Source organism: Phaseolus vulgaris, chromosome 1 (assembly GCF_000499845.2).
Source record: "Phaseolus vulgaris cultivar G19833 chromosome 1, P. vulgaris v2.0, whole genome shotgun sequence".
Classification (NCBI taxonomy): domain Eukaryota; kingdom Viridiplantae; phylum Streptophyta; class Magnoliopsida; order Fabales; family Fabaceae; genus Phaseolus; species Phaseolus vulgaris.
The window spans coordinates 50,348,992-50,374,299 of record NC_023759.2 but is presented as its reverse complement, the minus strand read 5'-3'; the positions used below and the strand labels follow the sequence as shown (position 1 = coordinate 50,374,299).

Below are 25,308 nucleotides of genomic sequence, written 5' to 3'. Positions count from 1 at the left end.
TGATTTTTTGAATTAGCTTTTAGATAATTTTTTAAATCTATATGTACTTTAATAGAAAACTATCATTAACCATTTATACTACTAGCATTACTTATAGATAGATCTTACTTCAACTTAACCACACATTTCAAATTCACTATATCATGTGATTTTTTTCCATGCATTTAACTACAGAGTTTGACAAGAGTCCAAATTGTTTAAGTTAATTGTCCACATCATAGTGTTATCTATTTATTGCAAAATGATAAAATTACAATTTTGTTATTAAATTTTTTAATAGATATACCTCTCTTTCTATTTTTAACTAACAAAATATTCCTAAACTCTTATATCAAACCATGTAATGAAGGAGCATCTCATTCAAATATTAGGGACAAACATCTATAAAGAAAATGTCACTAAAGCACCACATGTACATATTCTTTTTTTAATACAAGATACTAGTTATATCAAAATTTTTTCTTATTTAATTTATCATTCAACTTAATATATATGCAACCACCTTTTTTTTAAGTTCTTATAACAAGTTTAATACTATATAATAATTCTCTCAATAGGGTGTTAAAGTTTTTTTTTTTAAAATTATGTGAAAGAAAATTATGAAGTTAATTTAGTTTTGATTTCTTATGATTCTTAAGCATGAAGACATTGATTGGTTAAACGAAAATCACGTTTTATCCAATTCTAATGCTCCTTATCATCTTCATTCACCATAAACAACAAACACATTATCTTTTATGAATTATAAGGTTCATGGTAAACCCGTCAACCTCGGATATTTATAACTAAACCCTCTTTTAGTTCTTATGATTTTTCGGTGTTATTTTTTTCACTATCTAATAATAGAACCCTCCTTAATGTACAATTATCTACAATCAAACATTCACTTGAGATATCCTACATGTGCTATTTACATGCACCATTTTCCTTGACTTGTTAAATTATATTTTTCAAGGCTCTCAAACTTTGTTTCATGCACTAAAATTCATTTTGGAATGGGGAACAACATCATTTTGAAGTCCTTCAAATTGTAATCACCATTGTAATTACTTGCACCTATTACTTTACTCTTGTTTGTTATTTTATTCAAGTTGATGGTCGTTGAAATAATTGCTTTCTTTCACTATACTTTGCAATGCATACGTTTTTATCTGTTCTAAGTATGTAAGTTGTTTTGAAAAGGATAGTTGGTGATCAACAAATTGACAAGGGAAGATGCAAAAACAATATTACATGAAGCAATATGATAAGAAAATGAAGCAAACGGGGGAGCAAATGAGAAAAGTTGAGCAAGAGAGAGATCAAGCCTTCGATGAGCTAAGACATATGAAAAGGATTGCTCAAGAGACTAATGTGATGATCGATGAAACATTGGCCAACAAGAGATCAAATTCGGAGTCACTTTTGTTAGAAAACCAAAAAAGTGTTCAAGAATCACCAAACAACAAATTATCAGAGAAAGATGTCTTGTTGGACAACATGAGGAATGAGATGAATAATCTTAGATCATCCGAGGATAATGCAATGACCTTGTTGTCTGGTTATAAAAGAAGAATTCAAGAGTTGGAGATTGAACTTAACAAGACAAAGGAATCAGAAGCAAATTTGTTTGACACATTGGTAATGCAAACAAAACAACTGGAGCAGAACAAGATTCTCCTTGAAGAGTCAAAGCTTGAGATAACTTCTCTTGAAGAAAAACTAATGACAGAACAATTAAGTGCCTGCCAAACCTTTCAAATTCCTGGTAATTATTTATAAGAAACTTTTAAAAGACATTTTTAATGTGATTCTTCAATAAAATAGTTCTATGCATTTGTTCACGATTAATATAGTCACACATCGCTTAGGAGTCGAGCAGAGACCAATTCCAGTTTAAATACATCTTATTCCCTTAACCCAAATCGTCTTTTAAGAATAAAATCGTGATGGAACATTGATTTTCGAAACAAACAATACCTTGAACGTAGTGATTGACTCTAGTGATGTTATCTCCCACTCTTGAGATCGGAAAAATGTTCAATATAAATTATAAGATAAAATTTAAATTTGATTAAGACTATTTTCAGAAAATATTTAAGAAACTTCATCTGTTCTTTTAATAACTCTTTTATGACTATCCAACTTTTTATCATTGATTATTGTTATGGAGTCTTTGGTTTTCTTTTGTAGAGATACAAAATAACTTTCCATCAATGCAAACTGGAGATAAAATGAAAGTTGAAGCAGAGCTAGAAAAGGAGATGTTCAACAGTGAGGAACTTTCAGAGAAGGTGAAAATCATGCTTGAAGAACTAGTCACACTTAAATCTGAACTGAAGTTAGCAACTGAAGCAGAAGAGAACAGTAAGAAGGCCATGGATGATTTGGCATTCGCATTGAAAGAAGTGGCAACAGAAGCGAACCAGGTGAAGGCAAAACTAACCTTAAGCCAAGTAGAACTGGAGCACACAAAAGAAGATGCAGAACGGTGGAGAATAATGTTAGGAACCACAGAAGAAAGGTACAAGGATATTCTTGAACTAACGAGGAAAGAATCCGACAAGAACAAGAACACTGTTGAAAGGTTGAGGTCGGAAGCTGAAGAGTCCCTTTTGGCATGGAACGTGAAAGAAATTGAGCTTGTGAATTGCATCAAAAGAGCTGAAGAGGAAAGGCTACATGCAAAACATGAATCCACAGAGGCACTTGAGGCTCTAAAAGAGGTAGAAAATAAGGTGAAAGTTTCAAAGGAAGAAAATCAAAAGTTGCGCGATATTCTTAAACAAGCATTGAATGAAGCTAATGTTGCAAAAGAAGGTGCAGAGATTGCAAAGGCTGAAAATGCTAGATTACAAGATAGTATTAACTTACTTGTTCATGAGAACGAGATGCTGAAAATCCATGAAGTTGCATCGTTTGAGAATATCAAAGAGTTGAAACGCATGCTCTCTGAATCATCAATAAAGGATTTGAAAAATGAGGATATTGATAAACTTTCTGGTAAGGAAAGTGGAAAAGAGGATAATAATAATAGTAATTTTAGGGAAACAGGAAGAAGAGCAAGAACACATAGCAATTTCTCAATGGATCATAGGGAGCATAAAGAATCTAAGAGCTTGAACAAAACTTTTAGTCTTAATTTGAAGGAGATGATAACACCACACAGCCATAAGCAACAACACAACAAAATAACAAATGAAGAACTCAATAAGGACACTAATAAGGATTCTAAAGACACTAAAGACACAGGCGATGATACCTTAAGGGGTTCGATATTTGATGAAATCGATTCGTCAGATTCTGAATCTCGTCAAGATATGGATATTCCTGATGATTTTGATCATCTTGACGAATCTCATTTTGATGATCCTGAAGGTGATAGGAATTCAAGGAAACGAAGAGCTTTGCTAAGAAGATTTGGCAACCTTATACGAAGGAGAGGTTACCATAATCATAATCATAATCATCGGAAAGAACCATCCAACGAGGAACATTTACAAACGTAACATTATGTAAGAACTACTTGATATGTTAATTAGACTACAATGTTGATAATGATTTGATTTTCAAGGTTTTTTTTAGATAATTTCCAAGGTTTTAGATATTTTTAGATCGAATTTTTGTTTGGTCTTTTGTAAAGAATGTATTTTTATTTTTTTCTTGTATGTAAAGAATGTACTTGATTTTTATTTTTTTTATGTAAAGAATTATTGCATGTGAAATGTTACATATAATTTAAAAATTAATATTGTTGGAGATCACACATCGACTAGATATTAGAGCATCTCATAGTATATAAAGTTGGTGCAAACTTCGTCTTATAAGTGAGTTTTATGATATTAAATTAGACTTAAAGTTCACATTTTATAATATGATATCAGAGCTATTTTGTGTCTATCCTAGCGAAAGTTTGTTGGACTTATAGACCACCTGCTATCAGACTATTATCGGACTATCCATATGTTGTCCCATGCACTAGCAGTTAAGATTACATCATAATGTTTAAATTCCCAAATACAAAGGCCAGTGCGAAGATTTATGTTTCATGTTCTAGTTCTAGCTTGATGCAACAACAATTTGAAGAAATTAAGTGTGGTTTTAAACACTAAATGGTAGGAATTTATTACTTTTGCAAATAGTTTAGAAAACATAAAGATTCTTATAATAGTTTAAAGTTATTTAAATACTCTAAAAAAACCATTAAAAATAATAATAAATTTCAGTATATTATGTATTTTATAAATCCTGTAAAAAATATTCAAGATAAATGCTTTTGAAGATATAATTTTTAATTAAATCAAAATGTTAGCTAGAATATAGAAACGAACTATGATAAGTTCACATCCACTCAAATTACAATCCTTTTCTTTACCATTGATTTTGCTAATTTATGTATCTAGCACGAAAAAGTTCTGAATTATTAAGATAAATTTTGCAAACTACCAAAACCAATCATAAATTATTGTGAATATAATAAATAATGATGATATATATCTTATAAAAATATAACACTTGAAAAGATATAAGAATGTTATTACTGCATAAACATCAGAGAAAAACTCATAGTAAAAATAGATTACATGAATATACTTGATTATTCTCATATATTTTCGTCACCATATATAAGACTCGTTTCAAATAAATATAATGTGAAATTAAAAAAGTACAGTTTTCTTATATTTGATTCGGCTGTAATAAGGATTAGGGTAGGAAAATTGTTTCGAGAGAATATTATTATTGTAATAAAATTAAACGGTTGGAATATTTTAATTAAAATATTTTTGAAACACGGTATAATATATTCGTCAGGTTTTAATCATGTCTAATTCTTTATATTACTATCTTCAAACTTGTGATGCTTTACACAATTAAACTGGTATTAATCACGTTGAGACTATCATAGTCCACCACGTTTATAAAAGGACATAGAATATAATATATTGTATAACAAGGAAAAAACGGACCAAATCCGCGTTAATCGTCATTTGATTTTCTTAACAATCAATGTTTATTTATTTAGTTATGACGTTAAAAACTACCACACTCTTTAGGAATCAAGATCATACCTACTTTAAATATTTTTTTTTCTTAGTTTATGAAAATATTATAGTCAAGAAAAATGTCTCCTTACTAGCACATGCAATTAAGTCAAAGAGTGGTTTCTAGTCTTAAAAGAATATTGTTTTTATGGTCAATCTTCAATGTTTTTTTATCTTGGTCTCCCTTCTTTTGTTTTCTAGTCATTTAATCGTCATAATCCTGATCTTCTGTATTTGTCAAATTTCATTATCTTCGCCCCATCTTTCTTATCTGGGAGTAAATATGAGATCTCATAAATGTCATAATTGGGAATGATTCGCTCAAAGTATTACTGGGCTCGGCTCATGATCACACACAGACCCTCAACCTCTGACGTAAGTCAATGAGACTTAAAACCTCCTTAAGACTCAACAATCTTTTATCTTATACGGGTAAGTCCAAAACTACATAGTAACGAAGTTTTGAACTCTAAGATGGTCTATCCCATTGATCTGCACCTTGGTACCTTCATCTAAAGTTTATATATATATATTTTTTAAATTCCAACAATACATCTTTAAATATGGTGAAGAGTATATTTTCTATGTTTTTATTTGTTTTTTTTAAGTTATAAAATCTATTTTTTTTAGCAAAATAAAAAATAGAGTATAAAATTATAAAAAATAATTTCTTCAAAGAATGTACAATAAAACTAATCACTTTATCAACATTTTCAATTTAAATGAGAAATTACTCTCTCATTACTCTGATTATTGAGATTAAGATTAAGTTTCATTTAAAGATATTTAAAAATTTGAAAAGATTAAAAATGATATTTTACTAATAAAGTTAGAAAAGAGGGTAAGGTAGGTAAATGGAAGTGAATTTAAGCAAAATATATGAATGGACACGGACACGGTTTCTGAACATTTTGCGGCCCACACCGATACTTTGGAGGAAAAATATCTTATCCAGAACAGCATGTGATTCGCATGTTCTTTACAGTTTCTAGCTAAAACCATAACGACAAAAGTTGCAAACGTGGCCAGCGGGTGTACCGTGTCTCCATACACCGCCACTGCACTGAAGTTCCTGGTGGACACGTTTGCACCTTCCTTAAGCCGAGGAATATGTCTGCACAGCAGCAACAAGCCATAATAAATAGGATCGTGTTGTTACTGGCCACCACTTCAAATCACCTCACTCTTTCATTTCGGAGTTCATTTTTCAGACAATGACGTCCTCAGTAGTCGAAGGTGGAAGCGAAAAGCCCAAACGCCAACCCTCTGATTTCATTGCCGAAACCATGAATCTGACGGCTGAAAACCTTTCACTCACCACTGAAACATTCTTCAGAGCAGCAAGTTCCCTCAAGGACAAGGTTCTTTCTTCTTCTTCATTTTTTTTCTGTTCGTGTTTCTGTAGAAGGATCTAGAAGTTGTTAAAGAAGTGAAAATATGGGTACGAACAGGTTGTGGAGGAAACTTGGAACCGGAGAGACCAGGTGGTTGACCCGACGGTGTATTCGGGACTGTTGGGCACTGCCTTCACTTGTTTGCGGTCGTACCAGGTTACCGGTTGCCGGAACGACTTGCTGTTATGCAGAGATATCGTTGACACGTGTGTCACCGCTGCACGTGCCTCCCTCAGGTAACTTCAATACATTGTACGAATGATGTAGATGTTTATGTGTGCTAGTATTCTTTTTTAAATATATATATATATATATATATATATATATATAATTTTCCTTAATTTTTCAATATATATTTTTATTAAAAAGTATTTCAAAATGGGTCTTTTTAATGACATTAATTATCCTTGATTGAAAAAACTGAATCATGACTGACTAATTGTAACTCCACAAATTTTAATACTAAATTATTTACAATTTATTGAAAATTTTCCAGTACTTTTTTCTTTTTTATAAATTGGAGGCACTAAAATTGATAATATACATAAACTAATTAGTAAAAAATGCATTAGCATATTAGCATATCCCCTAATCATTTTTAAGATATTTCCAACAAATTAAGCAACTTTTGGGAAATAATAGTTCGGGCATGTAATTTTGCATAGTCATTAATCCAAGCTTAGAAACAACAATTTTGAAGAAGAATTAGATAAACCCTTGCTAAAGACATATACTTGTTAAGCATGCGAGCATATATTGAAAAGATTAAACCATTTGAAAATCAATGTCAATGTGCTTTTTTCTTTTATGGAAAGTAAGATTGTAGGATTGTGAGCTGTGGCGAACTTATGGTTCTTACAATAAGTTATTGAATCTCACTGTCAAAAACAAAGAAAAGACACGATTTAATGTATGTTTTTAATGTATGTAAGAACATGATGTGCAACTTGACCATGATAAATGTTTGGATTCTGAACAAACTGACTAAGAAGATGAATTTCAAAACTTATATATGATCGAGTCTTGGTGAGATATAAGAATCTACTAACAAGTCTTTTATAAGATTCAACATCTTATCCCAAAGAAGAGGATAAGTAGTAATTACTTAAAACTTGTAAAACTAGAAAGTGTCGTAAACCAAAACGAATGTGATTTTTTTTTTTAATTTTCAATAGTTTTTTCCTTCAAAAAGGTGTGCTAATAGTATTTCTTGTAGCTTATTGATGAGTCTCCTATAATATTTGCTTAGTGATATAAATTTACTCATGAACTTTGTATTGAAAAAAATTAGGAGAATAAAACATATAAACTATTGTTGGAACTCGAGCTGTAGTTTCATAATTCTTTATTGTTAGCATTCCTTTGTTCGAATCAGTCATAAAAAAAAAAATTCTTAATGAAAAGAATAACTAACTTTAAGGTACATGATCGTTGACATTTTTGGTATAATCTTCTAACGTAAGACAACTACTTATTTGTTACAGACACGTGACTTTTTTATGCGGTAGTGGAGGCGTTTATTCGCTTGGTGCCGTCGTTGCCAATTACATGGGGGACCTTGGAAAGCGTGACTTGTTTTTGGCTCTGTTCATTGAGGTAAACTCATGAAAATGAAACTGCACCAAATTCATTTATGTCTACACTATTTTCTCTCTGTTTTTCAAGGACCACGTTGCCATGTATATCACTTTTTGACGAATTTGTTTGGTTCATGTTGTTCACTTATAAAAGCTACAATCTAAAAGAAGCGCTTTCATATCTGTTGGGATCTTTGTTTCAGACAAATATATGTTGAAGAAGGATCTGCACTAGGATTTTTTTTCAAACTTGGTTTTCATCGACCCAACTTTTTCAAACTTAGATTTCATCATCACTTCATATCGAAATGAAGAAAACTATCTCCAAAATAACTACAGTTTTTAATGATGTTTTCACTTTTTATTGAAGCATTAATTTTTGTTTTTCATAATTCATCTTTAAATTAATTACTACATCTTAATGAAATGGTTCATTTATTGAAGGAGTAAAAAAGAGATGTATTTATGGTTCTTGTGAAAGAAAATCACATTTAAATGTGGATATAAAATATATTTACAGTTAGGTTCTTTTTAAAAAATTATTTCAAAAATTTATATACATATTTTTCCCTTAATCACGCGTATTTTAAAGACAAATAACAATATTTTGAATACAATAATTGACTCATATCTCAATAAATTTGAAGTTAAAACAGTTATTTTAAAAATGTGTGGGACTCTTGAGGTCAAAATCAGTTATTCTTAAAATGTGTGAAAGAGAGGTATTGCCAATTCAATAAAGGTGTTTTTCTGTCAAATCTCTTTGCATTAAACATTTATTCTCGAACAACAATGGCTATTATTTTAGTAATATCGTTTTAAAAAAAACAGATTAGTTGATTGTGGTAAACGGAGAAGATAATGACATATAATTTTTGTGGAGTATGAATAAACTATTCTTGACTATTTTCTTTGGATTAAAAAAAATATTTATTGCAGTTTTTAATCTTGTTAGTCATAAGAAAATTGGGTGCATTTTTTATTTCTATTATGATGGGATTAATGCATAGGTGGCAAAAGAGAAAGCCCTACCAGTAGGACCAGAGGAAGGTGGTTTTGGAATGTCATATGATCTTCTGTATGGACGTGCTGGATTCTTATGGGGTGCATTATTCCTAAACAAGCACTTAGGAGAAGAATCAGTGCCAAAGGACATTCTTATACCTATTATTGATGCAGTGTTGGCTGGTGGTAGAGCAGGAGCATCTGATATTAAAAACTGTCCATTGATGTATAGATGGCATGGAACCAGGTACCTTGGTGCAGCAAATGGCCTTGCTGGTATCCTTCATGTGCTGCTTCATTTTCCACTTCCCACTGAGGATGCTGAGGATGTCAAGGGAACTTTGAGGTACCTCATGAGTAAGCGTTTTCCTCACAGTGGCAACTACCCCTCCAGTGAAGGGAATCCAAGGGACAAGTTAGTGCAATGGGGTCATGGTGCAACTGGCATGGCCATCACTTTGTCCAAAGCAGCACAAGTAAGACACAAACCATTCTCATATTCTTCATCATATACATGTGTCTTAAAAGTGTTTTTTTGAAGACAACTTGCTCATTACTTCTGTGTTTGTGCTGGTTTTTAATTAACATTAAAGTTTGGAAAATACTATCTAGTTCCCTTAAAGAATTAAATGAGGAAGGAAAGTTGAGCAACACACTCCTTTGTGATTTACAAACAAATTTCCCTAGATCAGTGTTAGCAAGACCCTTACTTTAATACTTAGTAGTTAAAGACCACCTATGCAAAGTTTTAGCTGGATAACTGTTGCTTAATGGTGATTTATGTTGCCCCCAAGTTACCTAAGTGAAATCATAAATTATTGTACCAGTTTTTTCCTGTAACTTGTAAGAAACGACAATGTCATTAGAGACAACAAAAACTTTGATATGGTTCTAGCAGTCCCTTTGGAGCTGTTTTCTAATAAAAATTAGTGCTTCATCTTTAAAGAGATGTATTATAAAAGTTTACATTTGTTGAAGGTCTACTGCTCTTGCTCTTGTTACGGGTTGATGTTTTCTGCTCTGGATCTCTGTTCTCGGTTAGATTGTTGTAGGACACTTGGTTCTCTGACAATCAAGTTACTGTTTCGGTCTTAGATAGTTTTAATAAATGTGTGTCTCGACATGATGTTGATAAACCTATTTATAAGGGTAAGGATGAGTTTGATCCTTATGCTTTATGCGCCTCCATTAACCGGTTTAATCATGTAAGATTTTGCTTTTTTAATCTTACTATTATGATGTTAGAGTGAGAATGTAGTTATTATTCGTAGCCGAGAAATCTCAGCCCTGTGTGGCATAACATTAAAGATTCAGATAGATTAAGAGAAAGAAAATTAGTAAAAATTCTTGAGAAACTATATGTACATCTTTTATCAGAAAGAAAGAAAAAAATGCTACTGAGGCAACTTCTTTCCTTTTCAAATTTCATTAGACAGGCACATTGCAGAACTGGTGCTTCAAGTATCAATGTAAACGGTAAATAGATGACACCAATTTGGTTGTGTATTTGCATTGCAGGTGTTTCCTAATGACAGAGAACTTCGAGATGCTGCAATAGAAGCAGGGGAAGTTGTGTGGAAAAGTGGATTGGTGAAGAAGGTGGGACTTGCAGATGGGGTATCTGGAAATGCCTATGCCTTCCTTTCCCTATACCAACTCACTAAAGAGAGCATTTACTTAGAGAGAGCAAAATCATTCGCTTCCTTCTTGTATGACAATGCAAAATCTCTGGCTCCTTCCAATGGCTACTCTCTCTTCCAAGGTCTTGCTGGAACAGCATGCCTCTGGTTTGATCTGCATGCACCCCAAAACTCTAGGTTCCCAGGTTATGAACTATAGATTGCTCAAGTACACATTCTACTTGTTCTGTGGATGAAAAAAGTTTGAAGGATCTAAGAATATGAGTAATATGATGTGATGGTAGCAGAGGAAATTAACATAACAAGTGTTGGTTGACTCAGAATTATATCACATAACTAATCAATAAAGATAGTTTAACCCTCTGTCCTTATCTTGTGTTGTATTCCATGTATTACAGTGAATAACATGATGCCAAAACCCAAACCAGATTGTTCTGAAAAAATTACACAACTAGAAAATCAGAAAATCATTAATAGTAACCAATTTTGAAGAAAAAAAAAATCTAAAGTTGGTATCTTAAAAACTAATATTAATTAATAATAAAAATTAATTTATATACCAATAACTTTTTTAATTTTTAAAATAATATATAATTTTATCAATATATTAATTTTGATTTTTATTATTGAATGATTTTTTTATAATATTAAATGATTTTCTTAGTGTTATGACTTCACATTTTTGTTCATGTGTGAAATTTATGTGACACTCTGTATATAATGTCCACTAAATTTTCAATTGATTTTTATTAAGTAGTTTATAATCAATGTCTACTCCTAAGTAATCTTTCATTACGTTTGTTTTTAAGTTTTAGTTTTAATAATTTTTACTATAAATATCATTATTTCTTACTACTAGTCTCAATAATCCCCACTAAATTTTCAAATTTTATTAAGTAGTTTCAATATCTACTTCTAATTAATTTTCATTAGGATTGTTTTTAATTTTTACTCTAGTGGTTTTCAGTTTTAATAAATTTTACTACAAATACCATTATTTATTGTTATTCGCCCAAGATAATATTTACTAAATTTTTAATAAAAAAAAAGTAAAAAAAAGAGAGAAAAGATTATAGATGATTTGATTTATGTAATATAATAAATATTTTTATATTAATATATTTGAAGAGTAATTTGTAAAATATTATTTTAAAAATTTAAGGAAAAATTAATTTTAAAATATAAATTAAAGTTAAAATAAATCACTACTATTTTATATTGTCGTGTACTCTTTTTATTTCGAGTTTTATATTAATAAAGCATAAAATGTTTTAAAAATTAACCATTGAAGCAATTATCTGAAACTAAGAAGTGGAAGTGGGAGTAACATAGTCGCAAACTCTTCGTACTTCGAAAAATAATAAAAAATTTCTTCTTGGTTTTTCAAAAAAGTTGTTCCTTTCACTTGTATATTTTGAAATATAATTTTTTCATTATATATTTTAAAAAATTTATATTTTAAATTCCAATGTCCAATGCAAAATTTACATTTCGAACTACATACAAGTTTTACATTAATACAAAATTTTTATTTCAAACTAAAATTTATAAAATCACAAATATTATTATTTTTTTTATTGTGATTTGAGAAGTTTCTGGATTTCAAAATCTTAAAAAATATCAATAGAATATAGGGTAATCTTGGTATTTTTGAAAGTATGGAGGTGAGGGAGGAAAATATGGTGTTGCAGATTGATTTTTTCCACAAGAGTTTGAAGGAGAAAGGCCCAAGCCCATTTCGTTTAACCGCTTATTGACCCGGGATGAATTATGGACTACCAGTGCCTTGTGCTCCCTGAAACTGAAACTGAAACTGCAAGTGCAACGCCATGGGGAGAGGAAAAGGAGGGAAGAGTCGCACTCAAAGAAAGCATTTCCAAGAGAGCAGAGAGAATGTGTGGAACTCGAAACGTGCTCGATCAGATTCAGATCCTATTCCTTTCTCCAACCCCTTCGCTACTCAGAACCTCGCTTTCGATCACTATTACAAGGTAAACCAACCTAACCAATGCTTCGCTAAGTAACATAGCGTAACTCTTTCTCTCTCATTCTCTCATTCTCTCATTTCTTTGATTTTCTTCTTTCTTTTTCAGGAACAGCGAATCGTGTCATCGCAAGAATGGGATGCATTCGAGCAACTTCTCAGAACTCCTTTGCCCGCAGCATTCAGGATCAATTCCACGTATTCATTCATTTATTTCTGTTTAAACTTCTTTTGTTTTTTCAACTGATCAATTCCATTGACTAAATTTTCAACGGATTTTGAAAACAACTATCTATCTGTAACAGAATTTCAAAGAACAGAATAGTTGCACGCGCGTAGTAACGATATTCAAATCCATTTAAGTTTGAATCTAGACTCGTTCATTTCAGTTCCGAGTTACACTGATGCTTGCTTAAGTTTATTATGTCTTTTTATTCGGTGATTCCAGTAGCCTGTTTTGTGCGGATATTCGGTCTCAACTAGAGAATGATTTTGCGCACTCACTTCAGGCTGAGGTAAGTCATCGGCAGCAATTTTGTTTAACTGTTCTGCTACTGTCGATTTTTCATGTTTTAATTCTTTGGCTCTTTTTCGTATGGTCCTGAGTTGTTATATATAGGTTGTGGAAGGGGATGATACAGCGGCTATTTTACCTTTGCCATGGTATCCTGAGAATCTTGCATGGCATTCGAATTTTTCGCGTAAGCAGCTCAGGAAGAATCAAACACTTCGGAGGTTAGTACATGAGTGGTGTGAATTGAACCAATGTTAGTTTGGAATAGATATGTAGTTCTAATTAACAGCGCAACAGCCAAAGGTCATATTGATATATTATGATTATGACTTGATGGTTAGTTAATTACCTAACTATGATGAGCACACTTATTCATGACTTGGTTGCATTTAGTTATGATTTTTGCCTTACATCAGAATGTATTTTTTAGTTAATTCAAATAAATTATTCATAAGTTAGTACTTATAAATAACTAATATGTCAATTCCTGCTTCCTATTATGCGAATCTCTCAGGTTTCATGAATTCTTAAAGGTAGAAAATGAAATTGGAAATATTACGAGACAGGAAGCTGTCAGCATGGTGGGTCTGTTTACATTTTGTCTATCATTATTCATGATCGTAAAAAAGGACTAGCTCTTGTTCTAGATAGCTGAATGGCTTAGTACATGTATTTTACTTTATGAGCTTACCTTTCGAGAATTTAACTTGTGGACACAAACGTTTGTTTGCTACACAGGTACCTCCCTTGTTTTTGGATGTACATTCAAATCATTTTGTACTTGATAGTAAGTAACTTGTGCTGTACCGAAGTGGATTTTGTCACTTTTACCAATTTTTGTGCTATTTTGTTTGTTTGCAATGCATATTTTAGTGCTTCTAACTATTTCTCTATTCCATTGCTTTTATTCAGTGTGTGCAGCGCCTGGTTCAAAAACATTTCAATTGCTTGAGATTTTACACCATTCAACTAAAGTAGGATCTCTGCCCGATGGAATGGTTTGTGTCTATACATGATGTTAATTTATTTGTTTTCTAGGCAAAATAGTCTTGTAAATATGGTCTGTCCTTATCAGGCTTCATGTGAAAACTTTATTAATTAGTCTATGCTTAATAATTAGGTTATAGCAAATGATCTAGATATCCAAAGATGTAATCTTCTCATTCACCAAACAAAACGGATGTGCACAGCCAACCTAATTGTCACCAATCATGAAGCTCAACACTTCCCAGGATGTCTCTTGAAAAAACATTATGATAAAATGGAGCTAGATCAACCAGCCCAGTTATTATTTGATCGTGTTCTGTGCGATGTCCCATGCAGCGGAGATGGCACCCTTCGTAAGGCCCCTGATCTTTGGAGGAAATGGTATTTTTCATTCCTTTCTTGGATGCATTCTTCCCCCTTATTTTTCATGGCTTAAGAAGTTAAGACTGATTTTTCTTGTATAAAGGAACACAGGGACTGGAAATGGCCTTCATAACCTACAAGTTCTAATTGCAATGCGAGGTACATTTTTTATTATTTCTACCTTTTTTAGGGTCTGGCTTCTTTAGCCTCATTTTGATGTTTCCTGTTAAGATCTGATAGATGTAAAGGGAAAATAAGGTGGGTAAATCATAATCATGGTTTAGTTTATTCGGTTGGGAGCTTGTATTGTTCCAGATAATATTGCTAAAATAAAAATAGATTTGTTTTTCTCTATAGTTAAATTGAAGATGCATTCAAGTAGAGAAGTTCTATTGACTATTGAAGATGACAAGCATTCTTTTTCTTTACACAAACAATCTTTTGTACTTTTTTAGTTTTAGTTTAAACTGACGGCCTCTTGTTCCTCTGGTTCAATTTTTTTTTTCCGTATGGTACTAGGATCAAGCTACTGCTACTATTATTATAGATGAGTATACATGAACTAGGGTGAATAAGATTTCGCTACCGAGACGATTTTTGCAAACTCAGTCACTCTATAATGTTATTAGGTGTATCTTTACTTAAAGTTGGTGGAAGAATGATTTATTCAACCTGCTCAATGAATCCTATTGAGAATGAAGCGGTTGTTGCAGAGGTAATCAGCCCCGAAATCTCTGAATTTATATTTGGTGCCAGCTGTGTTATCTAGCTTACAGTTATGGGCTTTTCAATTGAAGTATTCTATTTTCATACGATCAAGTAAATAGTTCACGCATTTATATGTATGATTTGTTTCTTCACTGATGCGGCTCTCGCCCCTCTATCAGGGATCAATTGGTTGCTTTCTTACATATTCAATGGTTTTCTTTTAATAGTATTTTTTTTTGTATGTAACATAATAATTTACTTTTTGTTTATTCAACATTAATAGTTTTTCTTTTTATTTGAAAAAAATATTTGGGGGTTTTCCTTATTAAAAAAATTATATTCAATGTGTTGGTCTTGGCATCTCTAGAATACATTAACATTGCTTGTAGCACTTATAGTATTTTTTATACTTTGTGAGGGAATGGGCTTAACCTATTCTCCCTACCTACCTATTGCAGGTTTTGCGAAGGTGTGAAGGGTCCATTGAACTTGTAGATGTCTCTAGTCAATGTCCCCAACTCACTCGTCGACCAGGTCTTAGGAGATGGAGGGTTTGTTTTTCTGTGACTATATATTGCCTTGTGTTTTAGAGTTTGAAGATAAAACATGTAATGTCTACAAAATTTACAAATAGACGTATTGATTGGCTTTATACATGGCAAAATCGAGCATGACTCATCTTTCTGGAGCTTCGGAGGAGAAAATGCCTTCATTACTTATGATTATGAATTAAACTATTTCAATGTTGTTGTGTCATGGGCTGTTATTGTTCTGGTTAGCTTATTTTTTAATTGTGTTTTGGTTGTTAATTATCTGTAATTGATTACTGGGATGTATGAACTTGTACCCATGTTCACATTCCTGGTAAAATATTAAATTTCAAACTTTCTGAATAGAACATCATTATTTTTCGCAAATGAAACTTGCATTTCTAGCAGAAGATGTTTGATTATTGTGTATTTAATTCAAATGCAGTAGTCTAGAATAGAAGGATTTAAGGTTGTTATGCAGTTGTATGCATTGAAATGCTTCTGAAGATAGTCTGGATGTGCAGGTATGCGACAAGGGGAAGTGGTTTATCTCTAGCAAAGATGTTCCCAAGTCTCATAGAAATGTAGTTCTTCCCAGCATGTTTCCAAATGGCGGAAGCTATCAGGATGTTGGTGATAGTAATAGTAATATCATCATTGAAGGTGATAGTAATAGTAATATCATCATTGACGGTGATATTAATACTGATGATGTTAAGGGACATACTGAAGAAGATGTTCAAGCAGTGGAGAATCCTGTGATGCTCGAATTTACTGAGGAAGATTCTGATTCCCCACTAGAGCGGTGCATGAGGCTTGTGCCTCATGATCAGAATACTGGAGCCTTCTTTATTGCTGTTCTGCAGAAAGTTTCTGATCTTCCTGGTAATTTCTTTTATGATTTCAGTTGTTTTTCTCTCTCAAATATTGGCAAAGAGAGTCAAGGAATTCTAGTGGATATTGGGAATAACTCCTCCTTCAAACAGTCAATTTTAATTACTAACATATTTTATGTGTCCATGCCTTTTCTTGCCATAATAGGTTTGTGATTGTTGTCCCTTTTTGCAGCAATCCAGGTAAAACCTAGAAAAGAAGTTGGGAAACAAGTTGGCGCAGCAAACCAGGGCAATGAGGATGCACAAGAACTGCATGTTAATCCATTGGAAAGTATTCCTGAAGGAATTTCAGAGGCTAATATAAAAGAAAGTGAACCAAATAAAATAGATTTGAAAGTTAATTCTGTTACATGTGAAGAAGAGGATTTCAAGGAAGTTCAAGATCCCGGCGGTGTAGAAATCATAACAAAGAATACTCCAGGCAAAAGGAAACTGCAGTTTCAAGGCAAATGGAGAGGCATTGACCCTGTTGTCTTCTTCAAAGACGAAGGAGTTATTAACAGCATAAAGGAATTTTATGGTATTGATGATCAATTTCCATTTAATGGTCACCTTGTAACAAGAAACAGTGATACAAGTCATGTGAAAAGAATTTACTATATATCCAAGTCAGTCAAAGATGTTCTGGAGTTGAACTTCTCAGCGGGGCAGCAACTTAAAATAACTTCTGTTGGCCTGAAGGTTTTTGTAAGTATATTATCTTCTCAATTATAAAGTGTTTTTGTTGTTATTGTAATTTTAATAGTTGATTTATTTATAACATATACTCCTTATTTTCAATAAATTTCACTCAATGTATAAAGTGGGGAAGTAGTAATTTATTTGCCATTGCTATAAAGTGTAGATAATTTAGTTCAAATAAAAAATGGATAAACCTTTACTTTCTCTTTTCAGAGAAGCAAAATCCTTTTAAGTAATTCCTATGCAGTAGTGAAAACAGTGACATTTGAGGACACAGATCAGGTTGGGACTTGTGTGGGTAAAGGTTACCATCTATTCATATAAATAAATTTTGTCAAACTGACTTATATTGACAAAATTATAGTGTATAAAAACACATTGATATTGGTAGTGGCATGACTTGTTAGTGTTAACGGTTCCTATTACTGTTTTTCTTGACTCAGTTTAGAATATTTTGTGGGATACGAATCATTGTAAACTACTGGGGTGTGATATTCCATTTTGTCGTGATAATTGATATGGGATTATTGTAATAATATAAAGCCTTGATGGTTTGTTTAAATTTTTATAAAAACCTAATTACTTATAAACAAATGAGTTCTTTGATTAGCTCTTGCTCTTGTGAATAAGTAAATGTGCTGCCATCATCATACAGGAAAGACAAACTTCATGTGAAGGAAGATCTGCACAATGTTCTTTCCGGATCACTTCTGAAGGATTGCCCCTTCTTCTCCCTCACATTTCCAAACAGATTCTACGTGCATCTGCCATAGATTTCAAGCATCTTCTGCAGTACAGAGCTGTAAAATTTGCAGATTTTGTCGATGCCAAGTTCGGAGAAAGTGCTGCAAACCTAATGCCCGGCTGTTGCGTGATAGTTCTGGGTGAAGGTATGCACCCGCATGAGCAGAGTAAATGCCAATTAGCCTGACTCTTATTTGACCTTCTCCTTTCTCTGCAGGGAGCAGAGCTGCTACAGGGACCCTCCAAGTGGACGAGTCAACTGTAGCCATTGGGTGCTGGAAGGGTAGAGCAAGTTTGACTGTGATGGTTGGTGCATTGGAATGCCAAGAACTGCTCCAAAGGCTTTTAATGCGTCTAGATACACTAACACAAAAGGACTCCTCCATGCATGAGGACCAACCGTCTGATACCAATGGAGATGAAGCACAAGTGGCAAACGGTAAAAACGAAGATGTGGAAGTTACTGGGTGTTAGAAAAAGGTGAATTATTACGGGTATTTAATATTTTTCACTGATTACTTGGAGTAGTCAATATAGGTTTTTACTATTTTCACTAAAAGAAAATTATTAAATAAAATTTAACTTTAAAAATCAAAATAATTAATTACTATTTAACTAAAACAGAGATATTTTATAAACTAAAAAAATTATTAATATCTAAAATAATTTCTATTATTAATAAAAGTTTATAAAATAGTTTATAAATTGGTATTTAATTATTAGTTATCAATGTTTTAGTTACTTACTATTTTATATTTTAAATTAATTTCCTATTAGTCTTTTATAGACTAATTTAAAAATTAAAATATTAGTATATTGATATCTAAATATTTTAATTAATTTCCTATTAGTTTAAAAATTTCTAAAATAGTTTCTATTATTAATAAAATTTTATAAAATGGTATTTAATTATTAGTTAGCAATGTTTTAGTTACTTACTATTTTATATTTTAAATATTTTAAATTAATTTCCTATTAATCTTTTATAGACTAATTTAAAAATTAAAATATTAATAGTTAAAACTTTAATATTTAATTTAGATATTAATTTATAAATTTTTATTAATAATATAAATCACTTATATACCAATTATTTTAATTAAATATTATTTTTAGTTTCTAAATTTAGTTGTTATTTATTGAATTTTTTTAAATGTTTATTCAGCTCCTATCCTTTTAGTCATGGCTCCCACCTAACTCATCCTTATAAAAAAACATTTGCAGAAATTAAGGCTGCCGGTCCACTCATGTAAGTTATGAATTTATTTTCTATCTTCTTTTTTTCTCGTCGTGTTATTTATAACCAAGTTAGCACAGACTTTGCTCAAATTTGTATCAATATTTCACTGCTTTTAGTGAGTTTACCAGAATTGCTTAAATTTTGACAGATGGGTCTCATTTTACTGAATCCAGTACGACATTTTGAGTATTGGAAAGTTGTTATCCGTAATATTCACGGGCCGAATGTTAGGGGTGTCAACCAATGTCTGTTACAAAATTGAGTATTTTACAGTTAAATTTTCATTTTTCTCGTTGTCAATTTTTTTTAAAAATATTTTCTTAGTATTGTATAGTGATCTTCACGCATAACGTACAAGATTGATAATTTATTTAAAATCTTACAATTTTTAAAAATTAAAGTACCATCATTACAAATACATAATTGGCTTTCAATTTAAATGAGAAGATATTTTTATTTAAAATTATAATAATTACTACCTTTTTAAGTTTAAATTATATCATATTTATTATTACGCTCGTTTTATTTTAAAGTTTAACAAATTCTACTGTCTTTAAAATATTATAATTATATTATTATGTTGCAGTATTAAAACGATAATTTTATTTGTAAATGCCACAAGATTCATTATTCCAGATTTATTCGTACAACAAGCTTCACAATAATAAGAATTATGGCATCGAGCTATATTAGGCTATGGGCATGACATCTTATAATCAACTCTATTTCTAGTCTAACAAAGTCATCTACCAAAGGATAAAGCGTAAATCAGTATCACAAGTATTTTGTTTTATTTTCTGATTAAAATAGTTTTATTCTAAAATCCAACGCAACAACGGTCAGTATTGATTAATGATATGAAACTTTTATTTAATTGAAAAATAACATCAAACATATCTAAAACAGAGCAATTAAAGTCAAGGAAGTCTAGCTCAGTCAGGATGACGAGTGTTTGCAAATCCTAGATGTATTCTATTCCTACTAACAGATAAAAACAGTGCACTTAAGTTTTGTCAACTATGTTCTACCACGAAAATTTTAATCACTTCCCTCTCCTGGTCTTAAGAGCAACTCATGCAAAATAAATTTTAAATAATGTAAAAATATACAAAAGGAAATGCACCAAACTAATAAAAATTGGTGATAGGAACACAATCATGAAATCTAGAAAATTTAAAGAAATTATAAATAAAGTGAGGATTACTGACAACACATGTTCCCCTTAGGGATTTCTTGAGCAGGACCGGGAACAATAATCTTCTTGCCAGACAGAGATGCTGAGTTGCCATTTCCCTGACTATCACCAGCCGCTAGGTTCTTCTTGTTAACAATGTTGAATATTTCCGTCAAAACCGTCATGAAGGCTGTTTCAACGTTAGTCGCTTCCAGTGCTGAAGTCTCCAAGAAAAATAAACCTTCTTTCTCGGCAAATTCTTTTGCATCCTCTGTGGGTACCTGACGCTGGTTCTCCAGATCACTTTTGTTTCCTATAAGAATAATGACTATATTCTTATCAGCATGGTTACGCAGTTCTTCTAACCAGCGAGGTATGTGATTGAAGCTTTGACGTTTTGTGATGTCGTAAACCAACATTGCCCCGACAGCACCCCTGTAGTATGCACTTGTGACTGCTCTATATCTGTACAAAAAAATCATTTATATGTCAGGTCAAACTGCAATCAGCATCCGGAGTAATGATCAGGGATAAACTTGACAATAATGTGAAGATTGAAAAAGCACAGTCAACCTAAAAGCAAATTAAAATAACTAGGGTGAAAATATACATACTGCTTTAACTTTAAACCTGACAATATAACAATGAATTCCAATGATTATCCCTACAGAAATATACTCAACCATAATTGCCAAATATTTTATTCACAACCTTTCTCTAAAGAGTTAAATAAACTACTTGAGTGATAAGCTGTCAGGTGTCCGGTATAGTAAAAAGAACAAGTAGAGTACCCTACAAAGGGTCTATTTAGACAACAAAAATTATAAGAATTTCTCGGAGAGAAAATATGAAGAAAAAACACATTAAGTTTTTCTGCGTAAGTTAAAAAGTTGTAGAAGTTTTTTATATAACTTCTCTAAATTTTTATTTTAACTTGTGGGTTAAACTTATGGAATAGTTCTTGTTTTTTCTTCTTATTCCTCTCTTCTAAAAGTAACGAGTCACAGTTTGAATCCTTTGGAAATGACAGCCCACATTATAATCCCAGCATGCTCCTAGTAAGATTGTCTACTACAGAGGATATTGTATAGTAGGGGCAAAGAAGTAAGATAATGACAATTTTTTATTTTAAATTTGTGGGTTAAACTTTTAGCAACACACACAAGCCCCCTTCAAGTGCAAACATTTTGCATATATTCATGATCTATACATACTACTTCCATGAATGGTCAGTTCAGTCACAGATACTTCTGTTTGTGTTGAAATCTCAATGTCCGTAAAGTTTTACACCCACGATTCTGTTATATTATAAAGCTGAGAAAATTAATTGTTTTAAATTAACAATCCCAAGGAAATTGGGCAATGATGATATCTAATTATAAACGTAGAAAAAAATTCAATGTACTCCTAATTACTCTCTTGTAAATAAACTCATACAACTAAACAAATAAGCACATGAAATTTTGCATCTATAGCTACTAACAACAATTATTTCACAAAAATGCCAAATATTGAAAAAACAGTTTTTAGAATAGTACAGAATATAATCACAGGCCTGTACTGACAGCGTGTTTGGTTCCACTTCGTGTACAGCCAGAATCCCGTCAAAAGGCAGGTTTAACACAAAAGTTTGCATAGGTAACTCTTGACCTTCAGGTCCATTACACAAGTATTCTCATTTCAAAATACACAACCACACGCATTGACCAACACAGATTCAAACACGGAATAGAAATTTGTAGGAATCATTTCTAAGAATTTTATTATGTTATTTAGACAATTCAATCTGATTACTATAGTATCCAAGTTCTAATAGCACACTATATGACTATATATGAACTATAAATATTCTAACTGAAGTTCTAGTATGTCCTATGGAAGGGTGTATAAACTATGAGAGGGCAGTCGGGTAGCATACACATTTTTACTTGTGAATATTATTCTATAGAATTTACTTCATTCTCAGGTAAATTGCATAACTCTGCTAAGGTAGATCGATATGTAGTTACCATCTCTTATTCCTTTTTCATGCTTAGCTCTGCGTTCATCACAGTGCACATCAAAACTCAAATTGCCTCAAAGAAAACATTGACAAAAACCAACACAGCTTGAGAAAAAGATGTTGTTCTGACCCCGGTCCAAACGAAATTAGCAGGTGATCTTAGACAATCCGGATCACTATTAATCTTTATATATGAGACACAGTTAAGCATTATCACTTCCTTTTTGTACCTATAAAATTTGAATGTATTGCATACACATTGACAGGAATCGAAGACACACGGTGATCTAAATAGTTCGAGTGCTAATAACTTCTTCCTAATCCTGGTTCCAAATGGTCCAATTAGGTCATCCCTCTCACCACACATCTCCAATCGATATCAACAGATAATTCTCTTACATGTAAGGATGGATAATCAATAAATAATCTTCTAATCCTTTTAAGATAAGATAGAGATAATTCACTTATCACTAAGAATAAGTTCAAACAGACTAATACCTCATCAATTCACATGTGATAGGTTATCTATTTGTCCCTCAACTCCGGACTCAAACATCCACCGACTAGAATCTTAGAGTTCTTGCCACATCCAACAAGACCTCGAGGCACACGATCCCTACCCTTGAGTTTGTCCGGAACGAATACAAAAAACGTCGGTGACAAGATGAAATTAAGTCTTGACTTCTGACCTCTGTAGTTGCCATTCGTCAAACTATTTCAAGGATGCGTCAACATGCAATCAATGCCAGCACAAAAAATTAAACTCCTAAGTTCAAGATCCTTCCGCCGCACGCAAAACATTAGTCAAACTCGGTTTGACTCACTTCTACAAACTAAATTGGCGGAAAACACGAAGCTGACTGAATCACTATAAAAACTTAACCGAGGATCAATTCTTCCGCCGGCCACGATCAGACAAGCAGATCAACTCAGGAAACAAATCTAACATCAAGAATCTAACTCAGTTAAACTGCGTAATAATTCGACGCGATCAGAGCATACAGATACGCACTAATCAGTAACAATTACTTCAGAGGCATATCAAGCGACAGATACAAAAACCTAACAAGACAAAAAAGATCGGCAAAATCATCCACTAAAATCCTCTAGGTTTTATTTCGAATAAAACCGCGAAACGAAACTGGCAGAAAATAACAGAGTACAGTGCATATATATATAGTTGAAGAGAGGTAGAAGACGAAGAGATAGAGAACCGTTCTTGTCCAGCAGTGTCCCAGATCTGAGCCTTGACGCTCTTGTGCTGAATCACCAAAGTGCGCGTTTGGAACTCGACGCCGATTGTGGCCTTCGAATCCAAGCTGAACTCGTTTCTGGCGAATCGCGCAAGTATCTGCGACTTCCCCACCGCGGAATCGCCTATAAGCACCACCTTGAACACGTAATCTACCTTCTGGTTCGCGTCTCCGTAGCCTCCTGCACTGGCCATTGTTCTGCTGCAATGCACTTTCTCCTTCTTTCTCACTCCCAAATTTGTGGCTCTTTCTATTTCAAATTGACGATTAATTAAGCAACTGTTTAGTGTGCAGATTTCATTTGGAGGATTGTTAAGTGTGTGGGAGCAGTAGCTCAGTGCGGTTCGCGTGACACGTGGCAATATGGTATTGGACGCTGCTCCCTATACGTTTGATTGATACGGTTGAGAATGAAATAAAATTGTGTAGTGAAAAGGAGAGAAGATGGTTGAAAACAGCTTTATTACAGTGATTACAGTTGTCATAAAGTGCGCCAGCGAATGTCTTTGCATTGGGTGGAGTTCTCTCATTGGATCGTTTTGACGGCAATTCTTTCTTCTTTTTTTTCCAACTATGTACACATGGGGATGTGGAATTCTCTAATCCTATTTAAAATTCAATTAGAATAATTATTATTATTAAAATATGTATTTTGTTATTACATATTATCAAAGACAACGGTAATAAAATATTTGTAAGTGTTTTCTTAATTAATATTATCTTGTTAGTTATAAAAAATTGGGTATGATTATGTTACGGGCAAATATAAATTATGAATAACATAACCTCACTTTAATACATCTTGCAAGATATTCCCAACTCGACCTAGAGTATCATGAGTCCTTAACTAGAAGGTAGTACTGGAGTTTTGTCACTTTTTGAGAGGCTCCATTTCGTGCAATTTCTTATTTGAAAGTGTTGGGACATGTCTAAATAATCTTCCATTGTTTAGGAATTAAATTAAGAAAATGTTTGAAAAATGGATTGAAACTGAGAAAATTATTACTATTTTTTTGTCGATTCATCACCTTTTTTTTTTTTTCATAACCTCTTTTTCTCCTACAAACTTTTTTTTTAAAAAAAAATTCTAATCCGAATGATATTTATAAAAAGGTATTCCAACGTTTAAGTAAGATTTCGATATTTAATGTTTAATACAATTAATACATAATGATGACATGCATTCTTATCTAAATTTGTGACTATTTATATAATTGTTATGAATTTATTGTTGTTAAGCCGGATTAGTGTTTGGATCATGATTAAAAACACGTTGTCTAATATTTAACAATTGTTTTAAACTTACTAATCCCATGTTGAGCTTAACGAATTTGATCATGTCAATCGATATTGTCCGAATGCTGAGATTTCTACCCCTTATTCACCCTTTATTCAGTACGAATCGGTAAATAAATCAAATTAAGATAATAATTTTTTTTTAACTTCTCAAAACACTTTTTAAAAATAATAACATGACAAAAATTTGAGTTTCAAAATAAATAATAACTAAATACCATGATTAATTCCAAAAAAGTATGTTGTATACTCTTATTATTGTTTTGACATATATTATTTATAGAGAAGGAGTAATTACA

At 32.1% G+C, this 25,308-nt stretch overlaps 4 protein-coding genes across 5 annotated transcripts; 3 read left to right on the top strand and 1 right to left on the bottom strand.

Moving 5' to 3' along the window:
• Nucleotides 1-1,182: 1,182 nt before the first annotated feature.
• Nucleotides 1,183-3,719, top strand: LOC137815180 (WEB family protein At5g16730, chloroplastic-like). The gene is made up of 2 exons (XM_068618253.1): nucleotides 1,183-1,747; nucleotides 2,173-3,719. The coding sequence occupies exons 1-2, from the start codon at nucleotides 1,216-1,218 to the stop codon at nucleotides 3,486-3,488; spliced, it is 1,848 nt and encodes a 615-aa protein (XP_068474354.1). The 5' UTR covers nucleotides 1,183-1,215; the 3' UTR covers nucleotides 3,489-3,719.
• A 2,171-nt stretch (nucleotides 3,720-5,890) lies between these two features.
• LOC137815175 (lanC-like protein GCL1) lies at nucleotides 5,891-11,061 on the top strand. Its single transcript, XM_068618247.1, has 5 exons — nucleotides 5,891-6,382; nucleotides 6,473-6,651; nucleotides 7,900-8,011; nucleotides 9,003-9,473; nucleotides 10,516-11,061. Exons 1-5 carry the CDS (start codon nucleotides 6,236-6,238, stop codon nucleotides 10,834-10,836), a joined length of 1,230 nt encoding a protein of 409 aa, XP_068474348.1. The 5' UTR covers nucleotides 5,891-6,235; the 3' UTR covers nucleotides 10,837-11,061.
• A 1,335-nt stretch (nucleotides 11,062-12,396) lies between these two features.
• LOC137815172 (uncharacterized) lies at nucleotides 12,397-19,579 on the top strand. Of its 2 annotated transcripts, none has more exons than XM_068618241.1 (17): nucleotides 12,397-12,628; nucleotides 12,731-12,819; nucleotides 13,070-13,136; nucleotides 13,241-13,356; nucleotides 13,650-13,716; nucleotides 13,874-13,922; nucleotides 14,048-14,133; nucleotides 14,256-14,503; nucleotides 14,589-14,644; nucleotides 15,115-15,200; nucleotides 15,652-15,744; nucleotides 16,248-16,608; nucleotides 16,792-17,306; nucleotides 17,956-18,190; nucleotides 18,262-18,524; nucleotides 19,269-19,293; nucleotides 19,433-19,579. In XM_068618241.1, exons 1-15 carry the CDS (start codon nucleotides 12,467-12,469, stop codon nucleotides 18,516-18,518), a joined length of 2,487 nt encoding a protein of 828 aa, XP_068474342.1. In that variant the 5' UTR covers nucleotides 12,397-12,466; the 3' UTR covers nucleotides 18,519-18,524; nucleotides 19,269-19,293; nucleotides 19,433-19,579. The 2 variants fall into 2 exon arrangements, with proteins under 2 accessions (XP_068474342.1, XP_068474343.1); XM_068618242.1 differs by lacking the exon at nucleotides 19,433-19,579 and having other exon boundaries at nucleotides 12,402-12,628; nucleotides 16,248-16,356; nucleotides 16,387-16,608; nucleotides 19,269-19,431.
• Nucleotides 19,580-20,340: 761 nt separating this feature from the next.
• On the bottom strand, nucleotides 20,341-24,168 carry LOC137815174 (ras-related protein Rab11A). The gene is made up of 2 exons (XM_068618246.1): nucleotides 23,675-24,168; nucleotides 20,341-20,923 (listed from the first exon to the last, which is right to left on the bottom strand). Exons 1-2 carry the CDS (start codon nucleotides 23,905-23,907, stop codon nucleotides 20,485-20,487), a joined length of 672 nt encoding a protein of 223 aa, XP_068474347.1. The 5' UTR covers nucleotides 23,908-24,168; the 3' UTR covers nucleotides 20,341-20,484.
• Nucleotides 24,169-25,308: the final 1,140 nt, after the last annotated feature.